This window comes from Monomorium pharaonis, chromosome 1 (genome assembly GCF_013373865.1).
Source record: "Monomorium pharaonis isolate MP-MQ-018 chromosome 1, ASM1337386v2, whole genome shotgun sequence".
Classification (NCBI taxonomy): Eukaryota; Metazoa; Arthropoda; class Insecta; order Hymenoptera; family Formicidae; genus Monomorium; species Monomorium pharaonis.
Genome location: NC_050467.1, coordinates 15,835,719 through 15,858,995, shown reverse-complemented (window position 1 = coordinate 15,858,995; position 23,277 = coordinate 15,835,719). Strand labels below are relative to the sequence as shown.

General features: G+C 35.8%; 1 protein-coding gene across 9 annotated transcripts in view; it reads left to right on the top strand.

The window, feature by feature from the left end:
* The window catches only part of LOC105832565 (dopamine receptor 2), a 285,344-nt gene that overhangs the window by 142,650 nt on the left and 119,417 nt on the right, over positions 1-23,277 (top strand). The window contains exon 4 of one of the 9 annotated variants that reach the window (XM_036288145.1): positions 4,421-6,296. The exons of the other annotated variants lie outside the window; for them this stretch is intronic. Coding sequence (XP_036144038.1) covers positions 4,421-4,510 — 90 coding nt within the window. The 3' untranslated portion in view covers positions 4,511-6,296. Of the gene's footprint in view, positions 1-4,420; positions 6,297-23,277 lie in introns of those variants that run through there. 9 annotated transcript variants of the gene reach the window in all.

The following is a 23,277-nucleotide window of genomic DNA, read 5'->3' as shown; positions in this document are numbered from 1 at the left end:
CTTATTCCTCCAACACCTCCTCACATCTCCTCACTAGCCCCTCTTGCACCTCTCTCCTCTCTCTCTCCTCTCTCTTCTCTCTCTCTCTCTCATCATCTCTCTCTCTCCTCTCTCTCTCTCTCTCTCTCTCTCTCTCTCTCTCTCTCTCTCTCTTCTCTCTCTCTCTTTCTCTTCTCTTTCTTTTCGCTATTCTCTCTCTCTCTCTCTCTCTTTCTCATCGCCTTTCCCAATAACCCTCTGTTTATCGAGTCAAATGCCGCCCTCGACAAATAACAATGCTAAGCTTCCTCCCTTCCTCTCCACTTCCCTGTTGATTAAATAGTTTAGCACGTAAATGTTGTCTATTTTTCCTATTCCCTTCCTAAATTCCGTTTGACTCAGTGGCAGAATAACCTTTTCTTTCACCTCCGCTCTTAGCCTCTCCGCTAAAATGGCTATATATACCTTGTATGCAGATTGTATCACTTCTCTGTAATTTTCCTTATTATACTCCCTCTTCTTTCTAATAGGAACTACCACCCCTTTTTTTCAATCTTCAGGCCATTCCTTCTTTCATACTCTATTACAGATTTCCCATAAACATCTTTCCACCTTTATTCCCTCGTATTTCCACACTTTATTTGGAATACCGTCTCCTTCTGCCGTCTTTTTATTCTTCAACCTCTTCATTATCTCCCTTAACTCTTCTCTGCTTATCTCTTCCACCCCGTTTTTCCCTTTTTCATCAATTCTATCCGCCCTCATTCTTTGATCTACTCCCTAACTCCTCCTTTGATACTCTCCCTAAAAGCTTCATGAAGTAATTATCTCATTCTTCCATCTCTATCACTTCATCAACAATTTTTCTCCTTACTCTCCTTATCGACAATTTTTTATATCTGTCCCTCTGATCTTGCTTTTTCTACATTTTTCTGCCTCTCTCTCCTTTTTTCCTTCGCACAATCTCTTATGCCTCCCTCTCTAGTTTATACTCCCCCCTTCCCCTTCTTTTCTCCATCTTCTGAGTGTCCTTCTTACTCTCTCTTTGCTATTCCTACATTTATCGTCTCACCAAACTACTCTTTCCTCTATTACTTCCCCTCCTCTCCAAGCTTCTCAACACGTCCTCTATCTTCCCCTTTAACCTTCCACTCCTCCTCCTTCCCATTTTCATTCATCTTCGAATTTCTGCACAAAATCCTTTTTTCCTTGACCAGTCCCCAATACCTCCCCTTTCTTTCTCTCCGGTTCCTTTTTTTGTTTACTCACCTTTGCACCTCGCCTACCCTTCCCTTTGCTCCCTCTAATCCAAACCGTCACTGGATGGTAATCTGAGATCACTTTACAGTTTTTACCGACTCACCCTTCCCCCCACATACGTTTCTCCTTTCATTCCCTTCTTCACCCCCATTTAAGATTGCCCATCTCAGCTCTTCCAAAAGTTCTCAAAATGTTTTCCCTTTCTCTGTTATCTTTATGTTTTTTGACTCCCTCCTTTCTTCAACCCCTCCCTCTTCTTTACCATGCATTGTCCTTCCCTCCTTACGTTGAAGTAACCTCTCCTCCTTTTCCTTTATCCCTTCTCTTATTCCCTGTAATTTCACTTTTAAATACTTGTTCACGTAAACTGCTACTCCACCAATCTCCCACAAAACCTGACCATCTTTCTGACCATCATCCCCTTCATTTTTTTTACTCTCTTCTCTGTCCATTATTAATTTCTTCCTCACTCCCATCAACATTCCTCCCTTTGCTTTTCCCTTCTTGCATTCCTTCCTCGTCCACTGCACCTCCCATAAATATTCTTTCGGCAGCCTAAACTTTATTCTCTCCCACCCTTCCTTACTTACCCACGTCTCGCTCATTACTATTTCATCACAATCTTTTAGCCCATCCCAAAAATCTCCGCCCTTATTCTTGAGTTCTACCACATTCAACGCTATCTTATATGTTTTCTTAATATTTTCCCCCTTTGTTCCCCCACCCCCTCTTTCTCTCCTTCTTTCGTTTTTTCACATCACCTCGCTTATCTTTGTCTTTGCGCCTCTCCACTCGTTTTCATTTTCTCAAATCTTTTTCCATCTCATCCCATTTTCAGTATTCCATCCGTCCACATTTTCATGTACTCTATTTGCACTTTTTTCTCTTTCCTTTTCTGCCTCCCTCTCTATCTTCCCATCTTTATATATATCTTCTATTTTTCTTACTTCCTTCACTCTTTCCCTAATATTTATTACCAAACTTTCCAAAGTTTCTCCACAGTCTACCTTCCCTTCCTCCAACTATATTCTCTTAATCACCACATTTTTCCAACTCTATCCTCTTTCACTCTTATCCCATTTCACCTCCATTTCTCTCCAATCTTCTTACTAATCTTTTTACACTTCCCCTTCTTCTATCCCTACTTTTTCCGTCTTCCCACTCCCCCCTCTTCTACTCTCACTTCTTCCGTCTTCCCACTCTCCCCTTTTATTTCCTTCCATACCTGTTTTTCTCTAATCTCTGCACCTTCCTTTCCAAATCACTCAATCTCTTCTTTATTTCTCTTCTTTTCTCCTCCCACTTCTCGATCGTCCTCATTCACTGCCTTGTCATTTCTGGCCTCCCTTCGTCCAATTTCTTTCCTACCTTATCTTTTTTGCTATGTCTTCTTTCAAATTCTCCCTTACGCCCTCCAGCAACGCCTTTTCTAGATTTTCCCTTAATACTCTGCCCCTTCATTGAGCTTCTTGCTAGCTCCTTTTACACAACTCTTCTATCTCCTTTTGCCTTCTGCCGCCTGCTCATGTTCTTTTTCCTTCCTTTTTCCCTTGCTTAATAACTTCTCAATACTCCTCGTACTACTTGTTCTCTTCCTTATTAACTTTTTTACATTTGATGGCCTTCCTTTTTTCTTCATTTTCTCTTTCATTTCCTTTATTCCTCTGTCCTTTACATCTCCCTCTATCCTTATTCCTACTATGGAACACACTTCTGACCCAGTTAACACATCCATCTATTCTTTACGCTTCTCCGAACGTCCACCCACGACGTTGCCGTCGCTCTCCTGTTTGCTTTGCCTGTACGTACTCCTCTTTATGCTTTATATATACCTCTCTATTTAACTAAACTATCCGATACCCCTTTTTTCTATTTTTTCAACTTATACTAACTTTTTATCGCAACCAACTCTTCCCTACGTCCACCTCCCACTCCAGTCCTTCCCACGACGTCTCAAATGTTCTCTGGTCGTCAATCACACCTTTATTTTTCTTTCACACTAGCATACTTTCTTCAACCTTTCACTCACACCATCATCGGAAGCGGAAGTCCAATAAATAAAATAGTATATGAATGTAAAAATGTACATATTAAAAATACGAAAAACATAATTTAATTACGTGTAGATTGCTGAAATATTAAAATAATATATTATTAACCTTTCGACAACTTATTATAATGAAAAATTTGTAATATTAACAGGATATGCCAATAATACTCAATACACGTATAAGATATTAATATTTTATACGTGTATTAAGTATTATTGGCATACCCTGTTAATATTGTATATTAACATTGTAACCTACTTATAATCTTACTGCAACGTTCGGTACTATGAGGGTTACAAATATCGGTTGTATTAACGTCACTACGTAACAATTAGCTAGTAAACAAATGATTCCATAATCAATAGAATTCTTCATCTAATAACGCAGATATTAGTCATATTATTTTTTCCTATATTAATTCAAAGCAACACGTTAATGAAAATGTTGAATAGCATACGTAGTCCCTAATTAATTTTTAATTTGGATCTATTTTTGTTTACTATTAGAATAATCTTGCCTAGTTTCATCTAGTATTAGTACCCCACGTAAATTATCCTTACATAAGCAATCAAATTATAAACATTTTATTCGCGGATAAAAATAACACTAAAATGTATCCCGACAAAAATCGGAAGATACTTTGATTAAGGCAAAAGTAAAATAACGTAAAAATTTTACTACATTTAACGCACTGTTTGAATTACATTGTTAAGAAAAAAGTTTCGAAAAAGAGACGTAAACAAATTCCAAGTTACTGATAATAGGTATTATATAACATAGCTGTATTACAGCACATACTTAAAATTTTATGGTGAAAAATGCAGTAAATTATAAAGGTATATTGTTAATAAATACCTATAAATATTATCTTCATGTAACTATCACATAATAATGATTAGCAATTTTGTATTAAAACATTTAAGACACATCGTCTACATTTATTTTGAACTTTGTTTATTATATTGCTGTGGTATAATATAATAGAAGTATACATCATCTTACACTTGATGAAGAAGCGTCAATAGGAATACTGCAAGGTGCGAAGCGTTATAGGTGTTACTGATAAATTCGGGCACTATTAACGCTAATTATTAAATACGGGAACATATCCAATATATTCCTTTTTTCAGAAATTCGCATCCGGACGGTACTACTCCGCGTATTCCCTTCATCACGTACGGGGAAGTCGAGAAAATTCCGGCGACCAAACCTACATTTAACAACGGAATATCATCGCGAGCTGGCCATCGTTGATCGTAGAATTCCTTTGATATTTTTTTTGTTTCTGATCACATCGCTTTCCCTTTGTTCTTAATACAATATAGGTAAAATATATAGAGTTTTATAACTAATTTCCAAATAATCACAATCCTCTGTCCATTTTTGAAAATCCTGTATCAAAGATCAACGAACATCAACAAATATCAACGCATTTCCATAGAAAATAAATTCTCGGTATGTTTTTAATAATAGATGTTGCAACTTGATCGAAACATGCACTTGCACATGGCACTATTCATTATTTAAAGATGCACTTTCTTGATATAAAAGCTTTCTTCATTATTTATTTTTGACACTTTCTTTGAAAAATAATATCTTTCAATTTATAAATTATTTCTTTTGACTAAATATAAAATATACCAGAACATGTATGAACACTTATAATAATAGACTGAAGTAAAAACACTTGATACCTTGCAGTTTTATTTAAAGATGTTTGGGCAATACAGATATTTTTTCTCTTGCTAAAAGTTAAATATTTATGTACAATTAATTTCAAGAAACAGAATTAAAATTACTTTCACATTTGGCAACAGTAAATGATATGTAATAGTGTGCACACGTGTCATTCATTAGATTTCTATCAGAATAGAAAAATACTGTGTCCATGGTCTGTCTTTTTAATTACTTATTGATAACTAAGATGGCATTGGTGACAGGAAGAAAGTTCGCTACTTTTCTTTCTATTTTTCCGGAATTCTACTATCACATGCTCATCATACATCATCGAGTGATATTTAAGATGACATCGATGACAAGAAAGGAGTAGAATTTCTATGCTTATCTAGAACTTCATTACTTATAGCCTCATTAGTTGAGCATATATAAGCGAGCCGAAACGAGGGAGTCAATAAAGTCAAGGATAAATTTTACTTGATGAAAAAGTAAGAAATTTTTATGGAAAAAAACGTAAATAAGGTGATATACAAATTCTAATCTAATAAGATATATTTTAATAACATTTTCAAACTTGCCACCACTCTGATGTCACTGCAATGTTGTCACTTTTTGTCATATCGAAAAAGTGTTTGAAAATATTAGGGCAAAAACACAGAGTTATACATAAAACATAATGAACAACGCATAAAAGAACTAATCAATCAGAGATCTTTATTTCTACCCTAAAAAGAGAAATGTAGAATTCTGATTCATTGATTTTTTATGCGTTATGTAAAAATTTGCATTTCTATCCTTATTGAAGAAACAAAGATAATCTTCTCTGTTGCTGAAATTGGTATAAATAATTACATAGACTTATTTATTCATTCTGATTGTAATATTTCAATTTTTTTATTGTTTTTTTACTGATTGTGAGATATCATAATTTTTAATCATTTTTCATAAAATTATATATAATATTATTTAATTTTCTCAGTAACAAATTTCCAGAACAGTTTCAAACTTTTAATTAGAAACTCACACTTTTTTGACATTATTTTTTATAATAAAAATTTTTTTATGATAAAATAACAGAATTTATTTAGATTTAAAGAGTTTTTACCAATCTGTAATGCTTGAACAACATTCCCAGACAGCACTGTTCAAAATGGAATCATAAGACATCTTAAATACATCTTTAGTAATATTTTTAAAAGATGTCTAAATAACAATAATTGATATTAACCTAGACAGCACATAAGATGTCTTACATGAAAGTAATCGAAATTCTGAAAAATTAACTCTTCTAAATATAAAAAATACTCTAAATACATTTTATATATACTACTAAAAAAAAAATAGGGAACACTTTTTGTATACCGAAAATTTAGGCTACTTTCAAACTGCTGGAACTCAGCGAAAAATCATCGTAGAAACAAAATCCGAAAAGCGTTTTAAAGCTTGAAACTTCTTCTTTCAAGCGCTTTTTGGCGATTTTAGTTATCTTTTCTTCATCAACGTTACACAATGATAAAGCTTGACACGTCAAAATGAAAATTTTTTATGCGAATTTGCTGCGCTGCATCTTGCGTGAAAAAAATCATAGAGTATTTTTGTTACTTGCATCTTAGAGCGGGATCTTTTCCCTTCATTTTGAGTAGTTCATTGCTGTACGATTTGTTTGACCGAGTTATTGAGATTTTAAGAAAAAATGGTCATTTTGACTTTCATCGCTTGTTACTCGTGAACAAATCAATGTACAGCGCTCAGCAAAAAAGCATTGGAAAGCTGAAAGTTTGCACCTTTGAATGTTGTTATTAATTTTTTCACAGATTTGCTTTTTCTAACAACAAATCGCGTTCAAAGTTTACGTAAAAAATTGCATATTTTACGGTTTTCATTTAGTTCAAGGTACTGTTGTGAAGAAAGATCCAATCACATCGCTAAAGCAAAGTTTTATAGTACGATTACTCCCCAATAATAAACACTAACGTTTATGGAATGAAACATTTTTATTCTACATGTTTATCATTCTTGAAATTGCTGAAATTGCTTACAACGTTTTTTCAACAATTTTTTTACACCCTTTTGACCAAGTTACAAAGTCAACCTTACATTTCTTTTTAAATGACGCTTACCGCCGGCATTAGCGTTATCCAATGTGCACCACGTGGAAGATGCTGGTCGGATTGTGCACATCGCGTGTGCTCACAGCTGTTCGTTGCGACTTCTTAAATGTCATTTCATGTTGTTTCAAATGCGTTCAAATGTCTACGCGGCATATTGAAAGTTTCGTGTACGAGCTCGATACTCTACGAGAATCGTCTGTGTGTTAAACATTTGTTTTAAAGCTTCTATACAAAAACATTACATGTAAAAATTACGAGTATGCACCTACTCACATACATACCGTAATGTTTACAAGTAATGTTTACGTACTTTGAAATAAATGTTCAGTACACAGACGACTTTCGTAAAGTATTGAGCTCGTATACGAAACTTTCAATATGCCGCGTAGACATTTGAACGCATTTGAAACAACATGAAACGACATTTAAGAAGTCGCAACAAACAGTTGGGAGCACACGCGATGTGCACAATCTGACCGGCATCTTCCACGTGGTGCACATTGGATAACGCTAATGCCGGCGGTAAGGCGGTAAAATTACTTCATAGTTTATAAGGACTATGTCATATAAATTCTATTAAATTGTGTGTGTGTGTATTCGCGTTATTACGATAAAGGCGAGTTTAAGCTCAACAATGAAGGTTGATATGAAAAACTCTCCCCCCCCCCTCTCTCTCTCTCTCTCAAGAGAGAGCGAGAATCTCTAGAGAGAGCGAGATAGGGAGATCGTCAATTCGAGATCGAGGGAGAGACGAGAGAGAGCTAGCGAGAGAGGAGAGCAGAAAGAGCAAGCGATACAGAGAGAAAGCGAAAGAAAGCGAGAACAGAACGAGGAGACAAGCAGAAAGAGAATCAGAGACCACGCAGAACAGAGAACGTACCGATAATGCCATCTCTCCCCCCCTCTCCCTCCCCCCCCTCTCCTCTCCTCCCCCCTCTCATCTCTCTCTCCCTCTCCTCTCCCTCTCCCTCTCCCCCCCCCCCCTCTCTCTCTCTCTCTCTCTCTCTCTCTCTCTCTCTCTCTCTCTCTTAAGCAACTGTTGTTTGACTATTTGCTATCACGCGAGCGTATTAATATAACTTAGTCACTTCGTCTCTCTGCTTATTTCAACTGCCGTTAAGTGCTATCAATTATTATTTCTTGCCTTAAGTCCTAGCTTTAGTTCTATGTACGCTTATTATCTTTGTAATCTCTATCTAGATCTTAGATATCACTAGTCCGATGCGTCCTGCCAGTATCTAGTTAGTTCTGTAATGTATAGCTGGCATTTTATTGTACTCTCGCGCGTGACATCAATTCTTTATCTTCTTGCTTTTGTTTAATTTAGCTATCTTGTACTCATTTTGTCTTTTGCCCCATAGTTGACTAGGGCATTAATAAATACATATCAATCAATCAATCTCTCTCTCACGCGTGCGCGCGTACGTGTATAATGTTACACGTATATAATGCCATTACGATTTCTATTGTAAGAAATTGTAATTTCAAATAATTATTATTTTATTATGCAAGTTAGATTATAAGAAAGCTCTTTTGTATTAAAGCAAATTATTCGGTTTAGCGGCGCCAAGTTTTTGTAATAAAATTTGTATTAAAATATTTTTTTGTAATATTTGAACAAATAATTATTTGTAAAAGTGGATGTTTTAGTTCGTATGAACATCCATTTTCATAGTTGGCGCATTTTCTTCATATCATAATTTTTGTAGAAAAAATGAACTTTTTGTTTTTTTGGGGTGGAAAGACAATTTTATTAAAATTTCCTTTGTAGTGCACATTTGTAATGATAAATAAAAATTATTTTGTACAAAAACAGATTTTTGAGGGCGTTTCATGCCCGCGTATACTTGGCGCTTTTTTATACCTTTTTTAAAAAAGGTAATTTTGTTGGGATTTCACTCATTTTGTAGTACCAGATATCTCATTTCTTTTTATAATATATATGAAGGTCTTCAAGACAATTTTAAAGTCTATATCTAATTAAATATTGAGACTCAGATTCGATTAAAATAACAAAACAAAGTATTATATTGGTTTTATTCTATATCTGTAATATTCACATGTTTATTTCATTAATTATCAATTATTTTTATAAATAATGCGATGCGTATAAGGTCTAATACACATATATAAACGGAGTATAAACTTACTAACTATATTATTCGGAGTATATCTGTTTTTCACGTGCTTTCACATTGAAAAAGATACTCTGCAATAGTATATAGTCAGTATGTCTAAATATTTTTATCCGCTTGTATATGTATATGTATATATTTTGTTTTTTTTGTTGCGACAATAGGAAAATTAACATTTTCTCAAGTTTACTTTATTGCTTATAACATTAGGTTTTTAACAAATTAAATTACGCGACAAAAAGTGTAATATTCTCTCACATACTCAAGCAAATAGAAATGCCTAGACACATTAACTGCACTATTTCAGATTGACATTTCCTTTTTCACCTGCTTCCACATTGAAAAAAATTACGTATCTGAATTAATACAGTTAGTATGTCTATCATTTCTATCCGTTTGTGTATATGTATTAAAATTATGTATATTATCTTTCTCTTCCACTTTGAAAATGTCTACTTGTATGTATGCGTATCATTGTTTTTTTGTTGCGAAACGCGGAATATACGACCTAACATTCTCTCACTCTTTTATTATAAAAAAATTAAATAACCTAATAAACATTTCTTTTAGACATCAAATAATGCGATGCAATTGAAGTCTAATATTCTGTCACATAAAAATTGCCCAGACATATTGGTTGTACTGTCTCATGTATCCCAACATAAGCATAGTAAAACGTTAAAGACACACATGCACGCACGCACGCACATACATTTGGCGTCTTTTTTTTACCTTTTTTTAAATGTAATTCTATACGGATATTATATATTTTGTGGTGTTAGGCAACTTAAATCCATGAAACTATGATTAACTTACTATGACATATTTAAACAAAACATTAATTAATTAAATTTTAATTAATTAATTATTCCGAAGATATCTAATAATACTAATTCCAAGTTCGTATTTCAAATTATTCTCGAGATTTGCATTTTTTAAATTTAATTAATTAATTAATAATTAATTAAATTTTAATTAAATAATTAATCTGAAAATATCTGATAATACTAGTGCTTATTCCTAGGTCGTATCTCCAACCGTTCTCGAGATATACATGGTATGAAATTTAATTAATTAATTATATAATTAATTATTTAATTAATTAATTAATGTGAAGACATCCGATAATACTAGTGCTTATCCCAAGTTCGTATCTCTAACCGTTCTCGAGATACACATGCTACAAGGTTTAATTAATTAATTAGCATAAGCATAAAGTCTCTAAAGTGTTCCGATGATACCACTGCTTATCCCAAGTTCGCATCTCCAATGGTTCTCGAGATTTGCATGTTTTAAAATTTAATTAATTATTAATAATTATTTAAATTTTAATTAAGTTATTAATCCCATAATATCTGATAATACTAGTGCTTATCCCAAGTTTGTATCTCTAACCGTTCTCGAGATATACATGATACATACTTTTATTAATTAATTTGAAGACATTTGATAATACTAGTACTTATCTCAAGTTTGTATCTCTAACCGTTATCAAGATATACACGTTACAAGGTTGAATTAATTAATTAATTAATTAATTCGAAGACCTCTGATAATCCTAGTGCTTATCTTAACATCATATCTCTAACCGTTCTCGAGATATATATAGTACAAGGTTTAAACATCTGATCATACAGCCATCTGATGGCAAAAAAAGTAAAAGTACAAATCTCCACCACTTAGCCGAGCGACGACGATGACAATAATAACGACTATGACGTTTCTTAATCAAATTTATTCTTGGGCGAAAAATTTTAATCGTGATATCTCCGCTCGTAAATCACGTAACGGAAAATTAAAAAAACTTTTATTATATAAATTGGGTATGAGCTATCTATTAACCTATTGAGAAATCCATCGGTTCAGTCATTATTGAGATCCGATAATTACAGTCTTCTTGCAAACGACGTCTCGCGTAAAAGAAGTACGGTGGTGCCTCGCTGCGCGTACACTTGGCGCGAGGCACTACCGTGCCTCTTGACAATAAAATAAATTTGTAAAGTGAAAAAACAGTCACAAATATATATATGTAACATAAATAAGATAAAAACTTACATGTCAAAATCAATGTGAACATACGTTATGTGTTAAGTACAATACGTTAAATTGACTGATATCATGTCAAACATGCAGGAAGTTAGCAAATAGACTGAAGACCCCTTGGGGTTTACAATCCCAACATAAACTTATTCTATCTTAAACTAACTTATTTCTATCTTAAATCTAATTCCAGGTTGCTTTGGCAGCCGCTGCTGCCTCCACATCCTGTCCTCCTACGCACACACACACACCGTCTATCTGTGGACTTCTGTTTCCTCTGCCCTTTCTTCAATTAATCAACCATCTTCATGCTATCTTCTCCTCTCTCTATCCCCTCCCTCTCTCTCATCAAATCCGTAATCCAACTCTCTCCCTTCCCATCTGCCCCTAAAATTCTTCCTACCACCTCCTGCCAACTGTCTCTGTCTAAACCTCAATCTCTACACTTTTCCCATACATGCTCCCACGTTTCTACGCCACCTCCACATAATCTACACCTTTTCTTTTCCTCCTCCTCCCAATATCTATTGCCTCTCATTTCGTTACCCAGTCTACACCTTACAATTCTCCTCCACCTGCTCTCTCCCCACCCTTTTTTCAAGTACTCTGGTATGCTCTCTTCCTTCACCATTTTATACCACCTATTATATTCCGAACCTACAATTCTCTCTCATCTTTCCTCTCTCTGCATTTTTTTATCCTTCATAAATATCGCTTCTACTCTATCCTCCTCTCTTTCCTCGCCTAACTCTTCCAAACTCCCTCCCCTGTCCTCCCAAAAACTCCTTCTTTCCCCTTCCCAGTCACTCCCTACTTTTTTTATCCTACACCTCAACTTCATTTCTTCTAAACACTTTCTTGCTAATTTGCTACCTCCACCCTCTTCTAACCTCCTTTCATATTTCCATGCCCTTCTACCCGCTTTCCCTCTCAATTTATCCCTTAGTATCTCCTCTCTTACCATATAGCCCGGCGTGTGCCAATCCAAGCCTAGCATCCATCTCAGGTACCTCTCCTCTAGCTTCTCCATACTGTCTCTCTCCTTCCATCCCCAAATTTCCACCCCGTATCCCATAATCGTCCATACCAACCTGTCAAATAACCACACTCTCTTTCCCCAATCACCCCCCGTACCTTCTCTTCCCAATCCCCCAAACTTGACCCATCACTGCCGCCGCCCTTCTCACCCTATCCTTTATCTGCACATCCTGCCCCCCATTTTTTTGAAACACATACCCTAGATAGCAAAATTCCTTCACCTCCTCTATCCTATTCCCTTTCCACCACCAACTTCTCCTACTCTCCCTACCTCCTCCCTTTCTGAACCTCACTATTTTCGACTTCTCCGCATTTAAAACTAAGTTCTTTTCATCCAAGTATCTTTCTAATCTTTTCAACATATTTCTCATCTGATCCTCGTCTTCCGCTATTAACACCACGTCATCCGCATATGCTAACGTACACACCTTCACACCTCCCACCTTCACCCCTTCCCATTACCTCTTCTAAGTCTGAGATCAATAGATTAAACAACAGCGGATTCAGTGGACAACCCTGTCTTATCCCCCTCCCCGTCCAAAACTCTTCCTCTGTCTCCTCCCCAACCCTAACTCTACTCTTCGTTTCTCTAAGTAAGCATTCTACTCTCTCTATTAAACCTTCTCTAATCCCCCTCTCCCTCATCGTCTTTCATCGTAGACAAAACGTTAGTTCCTCTAAAGGCCGTTCTCTCTTATCGGGAGGTCTTTGCTTGCTGATATTGATTTTTTGTTGCGCGTGCCGTAAAAGTCGTTCTTGGTCTCTCTAAATTTATAAACTGTCCGTGAGCAGTTAATTAGAGTTTTTCATAATTTACGGCTATCTCGTATGAGATCTCAAAGACGATTGGTTATTGTCCGTATTGTACCGTATTATACCCAAATCGGCGGCAGCGTGCGATGTTGTGCACAAAGATAATTAATAATTATCAAAATTCCTCTATCCACCGAATCAAATGCTGCCTTCAAGTCTACGAATAACGCTACTAATTTTTCTCCCTTTTTGTCTACACTTCTATTTACTACGTAGTTCAATACGTAAATATTATCTATTGTCCCTCTCTATTTGTCCCTCGCTATTTGTCTAACCTCCATCTCATCCTCCTCTCCTTCCAAGTCCAATCTTCCATAATTCTTTCTTCCCTACCTTTCAGCGTCTTCTTCTTACTCCACACCTCTTTCCTCTGTTCTTCACTCTCTAACTTCACCCATACCATATTTCTCCCTTTTTTGTTCCCCTCTCCTATTCTCCTAACTCCCTTCACAGTTACCTCTGCTCCTATCTCCCTAAACACCCTCTCTACCGCCTCCTTCCTATTCCCTTCCTTGACCTCTACACCTTTAATTAATAGATTCTTCCTTCTGTCCTCTCTTTCCTTCATCTCTAATCTCCTCTCTATCTCTTTCACCTTTTTTCCCACTTTTGCGCTATCTCCTCTTACTTCTATTCTCTCTGTCTTTCTCTTTAACTCTTCCTGCGCCACTAACTCTTTTCTTTCTCTTTCCCATCTATATTCTCTCTCCCTAAATTCATTAATTTTCTTTTTCAACGCATTTATCTCCTCTCTCATCTTTCTCCCCTGTTCCTCCATAATCTCTTTCAATTCCTCCTTCATCTCTAATTTAACTATCTTTAAACTACTAACAATCTCCTCTTTCCAATCTCTTAATTTCCTATCCCATTCCTCTCCGTCCTCTCCCACCGGCGATCTAGCTACTCTCTTGCTACCTCTAATGCTATCTATCGAAGTGCAACTGTCGCTTCTGCTTCTATCCGTCATGTTTGTCGCGTCTACTGAACCCGCCTTAACTCTATGTTACCTCCTTACTCTGTCACTATGCGGCGCTCCTGCTCCCCCACTCTCACGCCCGCCCGTCTTCTCTCTGCCTACTCCCTTTAACTCTGGTATTCCCCGTGACACCTACTTAATACGTTACATCACTTCTATCCCTTCTTTCTCCACTCACCTATCCACCCACACACTCTCTGGCGCTCTCTTTCACTCCCACCCGACTATCCTACCTCTCCTACGCTTTCTATCACCTCTTATTTCACTCAACTCACTGCTTGCAACTTCACACGTCTAACTTACTCTAGCCCGGAAACGGAAGTCGTTTGCTAACTACTAAATGTTCACTTTTATTTTTTTTTATGTCGCTCCTATGTTGTTTCATGCGTATCTTTAATTGACGTTTCGTCTGCCCAATGTAAGATGCATCACAATCATTACACATTAAACAATGTACAACATCAGTTCTCTTAGATATGTCTAATTTATACTTGCTTTTCTTTATGACGATATCTAATTTTTCAAAACCATAAAGAGTGTATTAATTCCAAACTTTTTCAAATGGTGACTAATATCATCACTGATATCTATTATGTATGGTAATGTCAAACATCTTTTTGTGTCAAATCCATCATTTTCATTTGTCACACCATTGCAGGAATTTTTGCGATTTTTTAGTTCTTTATTTCACCTCTTAATATGTTTATTAATGACGTCATCCGGAAAACAGTTATTCTTTAAAATATTTTTTACTACTATGATGTTTGTTCAATGAAATTTTTTATTAAATAATAACACTGCTCTGTCAACTAAATTTATTACAGTGTTAGTTTTATACCGCATTGGATGACTCGAAAAAAATATCTGTCTGAAAACGTGAGTTTGTGATATCAATTTGTTATCAAATTGTTATTATCTCGAATGACAAGAGTATTTAAAAGGCAATAAGATCCATCACATTCCATCTTATGTGTGAATTTTTGAGTCGAGGATGATAATTATTAAAGATCAAAAGAACATTATTAATTTCGCTTTCCGGCAAAATAATGATGTCATCAACATATCTATAAAACAATGAAATAGTAATATTTGCAAACAACTGGTTTCCAAATAAAAAACAATGTCCGCCAAAATTGAAGATAGCGGAGACTCCATGGGACTACCGTATTATAAATTGTCCGTTAAAACTAATATCCCATACAGCACAAAGCTCCGATTAAGCTGCTAGGGAGTTCATTTTGCTGAGCTCCCGAGGAGCTTACAAAATTCGACAAAACAAGCTCCCAGAGAGTTCATTTTGCTGAGCTCCCGAGAAACTTACAAAATTCGACAAAACAAGCTCCCAGGGAGTTCGTTTTGCTGAGTTTCCGAGAACCTTACAAAATTCGACAAAACAAGCTTCCAGGGAGCTTACAAAATTCAACAAAATAAGCTCCCAAGGAGTTCATTTTGCTGAGCTCCAGAGAAGCTTATAAAATTCGACAAAACAAGCTCCCAGGGAGTTCATTTTGCTGAACTCCCGAGAAGTTTACAAAATTCGACAAAACAAACTCCCAGGGAGTTTATTTTGCTGAACTTCGGAGGAGCTTACAAAATTCGGCAAAACAAGCTCGCACCCAGATAGCCAAGCGAAATTGAACATATCGGGTAAATTAATGTACTGCATGTATAGTCATATAGCCGCAAATAATTCGCAAGATCGCCACTAGGCGAAAGCACTGCGCTCCTCCTTGTGAGAAAATTTACTCCAAAAGGCTTATAAAAGAAAACCATCACTCACGGCTTACCTAGCAGTTAGTACTTCACTAGCAGCAAAGTGTAGTATATATTGTTTTTGTTACACGAAGAGAGTTCGTGGGCCTTCGCAACTCAGAGAGAGCTTCCGAAAATTAAGAAAATATAAAAATAAAATTTTTTCTCCGGCAGCTCCTATGTTCGCTTTTGAGAGCTCCCTGAGAGCTTTATTTAAGCTCGCAGGGAGTTCAGAAATCATGTTTTAAGAACTCCCTGCGAGCTTCAAAATAATTCCCGTGAAGCTTCTATATAAACTCCCTGATAACTTCATCTAAGCTCTCAAGGAGAGCTTCATTTAAGCTCTCAGGGAGCTCCCAAAAGCGGACATAAGAGCTCCTGGGAAGCTTATATAAAAATTTCCCGACAATTATTTTGAAGCTCGCAGGGAGCTCTTAAAACATGATTTTTGAACTCCTTGAGAGCTTAGATGAAGCTATCAGGGAGCTTATATATTATAGAAGCTTCACTGGAATTATTTTGAAGCTCGCAGGGAGTTCTTAAAACATGATTTCTGAACTCCCTGCGAGCTTAAATGAAGCTCTCAGGGAACTCTCAAAAGCGGACATAGGAGCTCCCGGAGAACTCCGGGCAAGTTCTTTTGAAGCTTAAATAAAGCTTATGAAAAATTTTGTGAGCTCCTCGGGAGCTCCTCGGAAGCTTCCCATGCTGTGTGGGATTTATAGAGCTTAAAATTAAATCCACAGTGTGTATAAGTTGCGGTAATTGTAATTTAGTAACAATTAAAATCTTATTTCATCGGTTTTCTATCGACTCAAATACGAGCTCTTTTGGAATGTTCGTGAATAATGGTGTTACATCAAGCAAGACTAATCGTTGTTCATTATTAATATTAACATTTTTAATAGTATTAACAAAGGATAAGCTATTGTTAATATGAGATCTCGGTTTATTAAAAAACCGCAATAAGATATCATGCAAGAAATATGCGACATTATACATACAATAGACTTCCAATAGCTGAAACGATAATACATAACGGGAAACCATCCTTATGTATTTTTGGAAGTTCCTAATAACGTGGTAAATTACCGTTGGTACATCTAAGAAATTTATACAGTTTTGTCTATGATATCATTCATTGTCGCGCCAAACTTTAACCAGCTGATTAATTTTTGAAGTAAACTTTTTTGTAGGGTTTTTATCAATTTTTTTGTAAGTCAAAACATTGTCAAGTAAATTATTCATTTTTTAAATGTAGTCATTTCTATCCATAATAACAATAACCTGTCTTTTATCTGCCTTTGTAACAAAAATATCACCATTTATTTGCAAAAATCTCCTACATTCGGTAAATTGTTTAAGAATGCGTCTATTCATAAAATCACAATGATTTTTATTACTGAGAAACTGCTGTAAAAAATTAGTCACAGTGCTTCTCATTTTATCAATAGTGTTCGGATCTATTTTGTGACAATTCGTTTCAAAGTTTTTTATTATATCAATCACCAATCCTACACGATCATTATTATCTAATTGGTCAATAGGCAAACCAAATTTTTTTGCAACCCAAACTAAGGAATTTAAGAACGTTGTCCAGAATATCTTATGCAAATATTCATAACATTTTTTGTGGTCAAAATTAAAAAAATTGTACACATATGTGTCACATACCAGATTATTAAATTTTTTAGTTAAATTTAATTTTTTTGTGCGGTTGTGACGGTCGATTTTGTTGATTAAATGTAAATAACTCAGTTATCAAATCTTGAGGTGTCATATTAAACAAAAATTTTTTAATTTTATGAATTTCTGAGCGTAAAAACCTTAAATTGTAGTTGGTATCTTTAATTTTAATTTTAATAAAATATATTTTATAGAATAATTCTTTTCTGGACGACGTCATTAATAAACATCCCAGCAAACACAAAATTACATGTAACGTGCTTGTTAGTTGTAATTTCCCACTCAATAATATAATTGCAATATAACACACGTGTTATATTACAATTACATTGTTGAGTAGAAAATTACAGCTAACAGGTACGTTACATGTAACTTGATGTTTGGTAGGACGTTAATAGACGAATTAAAGAACTAAAAAATCGCAAAAATTCCTTTAACAATAGTGTGACAACTGAAAATGATAGGTTTGACACAAAAAGATGTTTGACGTTACCACACGTAAAAGGTATCAGTGATGTTATTAGTCACCATTTGAAAAAAATTAGAATTAATACACTCTTTACAGTTCCAAAAAAATTAGATATTGTCATAAAGAAAAACAAGGATAAATTAAACGTATCTAAGAGAAATAATGTTGTGTACTGTTTGAAGTGTAATTATTGTGATGCATCCTACATTGGCCAAAAACGTCAGAGATACGCATGAAAGAACATAGGAATGGCATAAAATAGAATGACAGTGAACATTTAGAAAACACTAAACTACAAATAATCACCCCAATAAAACAGTACGTGATATCCACGTTAATGTTACGTGGATCGACATTGTGAAATCTATGTGAATATTCGAGTGGACATCCGTTCAAAAACAGTACTAGAATCTATTAGACCGAAAGCTAGCAACATAAAAATAGTATTGCGCTCTAACACTTCCGCGTCACACTTACTTCCACTCGCAAGCGCGACAAAATAAGTACACGCTTTTAACGGACAAGAAACTTTATTGGAAGCTCCAAACACGTTTACAATTATTCCGAGCACGTCCGCACGAGACGACGTCTCAAGAATAAAAACAACTCATTTGTTTACAACTTCCTGGCGACGCTGTCAACGCTGAACACAGCTGACCGAGGCAATCAATACTATTGATTTTTTCGGAGCGCAAATTAAAGCTTGAGCTCACAACGTGCACGAGATCACGCTCGCAACACTATTCCCCTTCTTCAAGAGTTGTCCCGACAATTAAAGGCAAGCTTCCTCGAGAAAAACTCGTCGGACTTGGCTTCTCCGCGCCACCTGCTCTACTCCGAGCCAACGCTGCAAGTTTCCAAGCGGCGAAGAACCTTCCTTCCGACTTTCCTCTTCTTTTCGGCGCTTCTCTCCCCTCTCGATACTTGCGCCCTTCTTTCTTGAACCTTCGGACAAGAGGGAGGAAATTTCCCATGGACTCTTTTGCGCCCCTATAGGCAACCTTGTCCCTGTCTCGGCATTTGCTCTTAGTCTCAGATACTCTCTAGATACGATCGCTTTCTCAGCCTTCTCCAGCTTGCGTTTCGTTATAAATCGCCAAATTCCCTGAAACCAAAATAAAACAAGCAACAACTTTTTTTCCTTTAACAATAAAATTAAAACTCTCTTTTCATCGGGCTCCGATCATCAAATTATTGTTTTTTTTCCTATCTCTCTAAGTAACAAGCTAACCTATCCGCATGCACAACTTTCCTTTTATGTCCAGACGATTTCTGAATGCAAAAGACTACTTCACTTAATTTCCTTACAACTGAATATGGTCCCCCCCAATTACTCTGCAATTTAGGAGACCTCATTAGCTTCCTTCGAGGGTTAAAGAGCCAAACTTTCTCACCAACCTCAAAAAGATTAGATCTGACTTTCAAATCATATCAAGATTTTACTCGTAAAGATCTTATTTTTATTCGACTCCTCACTCCGTTTTGAATTTCTTCTAATTTTTCTTTTATGTTCCTAACATAATGACTCCCAGTTTGTGATTCCGATTTTGGAAGATTTCCTAAAAATAAATCCAAAGGGAGACGAAGTTCTGTAGCAAAATATAACTCAGCTGGAGTTACGCCAGTAGCTTCGTGCTTGGAAATCCTATAAGCCAAAAGAAACATCGGAATCCAACGATCCTAATCTTTCTGATTCTCTAAAATGTATTTTGCAAAATAATTAATTACCGTTTGATACTGCCGTTCAACCTGCCCATCAGACTGAGGATGTAAGGCTGTTGTCCGTGTTTTCCTAATTTCAAGAAGAACCATTAATTGTGCGAATAATTTCGACTTAAAATTTTTACCTTGATTGGTATAAATTTTCAAAAGAACATCATGACGAGAAACGAATTCTTTAACAAAAATTTCGGCAATTGACTTTGCCTTGGAATTTTTAAGGAGAAAAGCTTCCACTCACTTTGTAAAGCAATCAACAATAACGAGAAGATATTTATTTCCAGCAGTGGTTTTAGGAAGCGGGCCAAGAATATCCATTTGTAATCTTTCGAAAAGTGAACCCACGTTGTAAATTTGCAAAGGAGATTTACTTTTTCCTAATAGTCTCTTCTTCGAAACACAAATCTTACAGGTTCTGCACCAATTTTCAACATCCTGTTTGCAGGTTGCCCGATAAAAGCGTCTACGAATCTTTTCCAAAGTTTTATTGACCCTGAAGTGTCCACCAGAAAAGAAGAAAAATTCTAGACTTCAAATTTAGTGCTTCCCAAATTTTGTAAAGAACTCCATCCCTAAGAGTCAAAGCATCCCAGTACATCCAATACAGATGAGCAGAAGTATCACCGAAAGCTTGCTTTGAACAAGCCGGATGCCTCCCTGCCTTTTTGCCACGTAGAATAATTGAAAGACTAGGGTCAGCTTTTTGATCTGTACGCCATTCCTCCAAAGTGCCGCCAGAAAGAATAATTCGAGCTATAAAATTTGTAGATTCCTCTAGAAATTTCTTTTTAACTTTTTCACAATAGACACACTTTTGAGCTTCACATTCACGTCTGGACAAACCATCCGCGTTCTTATGAGTTTGTCCTTTACGATGAAAAATTTCAAAATCAAATTGTTGGAGTCTCTCCAACCAACGGGCCAATTGCCCTTCTAAATGTTTAAAAGACATTAACCATTTGAGAGAAACATGATCCGTACGGACTAAAAATTTCCGTCCCAACAAATAATGGCGAAAAAACTTAAAAGCTTTAACAAAACTTAAAAGTTCGCGTCGGATAACACAATAATTCTTCTCAGCTTTGTTAAGCACCCGACTAAAATACGCAATTACTCTCTCCACACCTTGTTTTTGAGAGGGGACTGCGCCAATTCCAATATTAGAGAAGCATCAGTATTTAAAATAAACTTCCCTTCCTCTTTCGGAAAAGCAAGAATTGGAGGAAAAGAAAGAATTTGTTTCAATTTTTCAAAAGCCCCCTGGCAATCTTCTTTCCATATAAATTTAATTTGATCTTCAGTTAAAGCATATAACGGCTTAGCCAAAGAAGAGAAATCTTTAATGAATTTACGATAGTACGAACAAAAACCCAGAAAGCTTCGTAATTGCTTTGTTACGTCCAGCCTTATAAGATTTAACTCTTTATTCGGTAGGAAGGATATTTCAGGGAGAACAGGTAAGGCAGGGAAGAACGTAACAAAACGTGTAGAATTCCCGTAGGCACACAGTTTAAGAGAGGGTATGTGCCTCGGGTCGAACGCACTTTTTATGACTCAAAAATATAGATCAACGTGCCGATAGGCCCGCTATAACCCGTTTCGAGTCGTACGTCCGTCGGTCCAAATTTCGAGTCAACAAATTGAATCGCTTTAACTCGGGATCGGACCAGGTGCAGTCTTTGTTCGGGATAGGCGAGGTCGTTATTAATTAAAATAAATGATAAAGTTTTACATAAAATTAACAAAAGTATTTATTCTAATAACAAATAAAAATAAAAATAAAAGAAAATACAAATAAACGCTGAAGTCGTGGTTTGACAATTTGTAATAACGGTATAATCGAAATTAAAATGCATAGTGAGTATGTATATAGTTGTACAAATATTAAATAAGTATATAGTGGGCGGAGAAAGGGAAACAAAGAGATTTTTGTTTTTTAATTCTACAGTAAACGCGGAGCAAAGAAATAGACAAAGGGTTTATTAAATGGTTAGATGGGGTAAACATAGATGCTTGAAATTGTAAGAGGATAAAGAATAACGTAGGAGAGAGTGGGGTGGAACATATCTAGGAATAAGTAAGAGAAACAGGAGGAGCGGGGACGTTTCGAGGATCACACGGGGGTTCCTCGAGATTGTGGCAGGATATCTGAGGATCACACAAGGGTTCCTCAGGGTCGTGGTATGGTGACGGGATAACTGAGGATCACACAAGGGTTCCTCAGGGTCATGGTATGGTGACGGGATATCTGAGGATCACACAAGGAATCCTCAGGTTCGTGTGAGTCTGAGGGAATTATTTATAAATAATAGGAGGGCGACTTAAAGAATTAAAATGGAAGGGAGCAGATGAGTAACGTAAAAACAAAAGAAATTATAATTGTAGAACTTACTCATTGTTGGTTCTCGAGCAAATTTGTCGGAATCGAATAGATTTCTTGACCGGATGGAACGGCACTAAAGTTTACTTGCGCACTGATTCTACATGATTACTAACTAACTAACTCTAAAAACGTAACTCTAAAACTTTGAACGTAACTGAACTCACAACTAACTACTCTCAACTAACTAATTATTACTCTCCATTACTATTACTGACTATCTATTACTGACTATCTATTACTGACTGCTAAATTTTTATTACTGCTACTCTCATTACTGACTATCTCTTCAAGATTTGGTATACAGAGTCTTACAGAGGGAGGATCCAGATGTGGGTGGTTCAAATATTCTAACTGGTAGGACTCTTTTTCAGGATTGTGTGGTGGGTGAATTCTAAGTTTTCTTATTGGAGAAATAGTTTTTCCTTTTTGACCAATCATACGTTGAGTACTCTGTCGAAAGTTTCTCTGTTTCCTCCCACATTCTTTCAATTTTATCGAAGGGATCCGACCTATCGCGTAGGTTATCTTCCCTTTGGGTTTAAGAGATAAATAATTTTTTTTTCTATCGTGCTAGACGTGCTACGGTATGGGTTGCAGATAGAGGAAACGGTTATTTATTTTTTGCTTATGTTTAGATACTTTATTGCTCATTTTTTGTGAGGAAACGTGAAACTTTGCTTAGATCCCATGTTTGTTTTTGAATTTCTATCTTCAGAATTTATTATTTGTTGACTCAATATTCAAAAGGAGTCGGAATTATCTACTTGGTCGTTTCGTCCATCTATTGTCATTACGTTTCTAACAGACTAATCCTAGATGCATAAAAAATTATCGGAGACCGTTGAAACGGAATTTCTTTTGTAAATTATTAGTTTTTCTGACGAAGGGAAATCGTGGAGTCTGTCGGACGTAATAGTTTTTTGCTATGAGGAATTGGCCAATCCTCAACAGCACTAATTTTTTCCGGGTCTGTAGTAACGCCATCCGCCGAAAATGCATGTTCCAAATACTTAATTTCTCTGAAGAAACGCATTTCTTAGGATTTACTTTCAAGTTGAATTTTTTTAGTCTTTGAAAGACCCTTCTTAGATTATCCATTTCAAAAAAATTCTTACCAAAAATGATATCATTTAAATAAACTAAACAAATTTTAAAAAGCAAACCTTTTAAAACTTTTTCCATTACCCG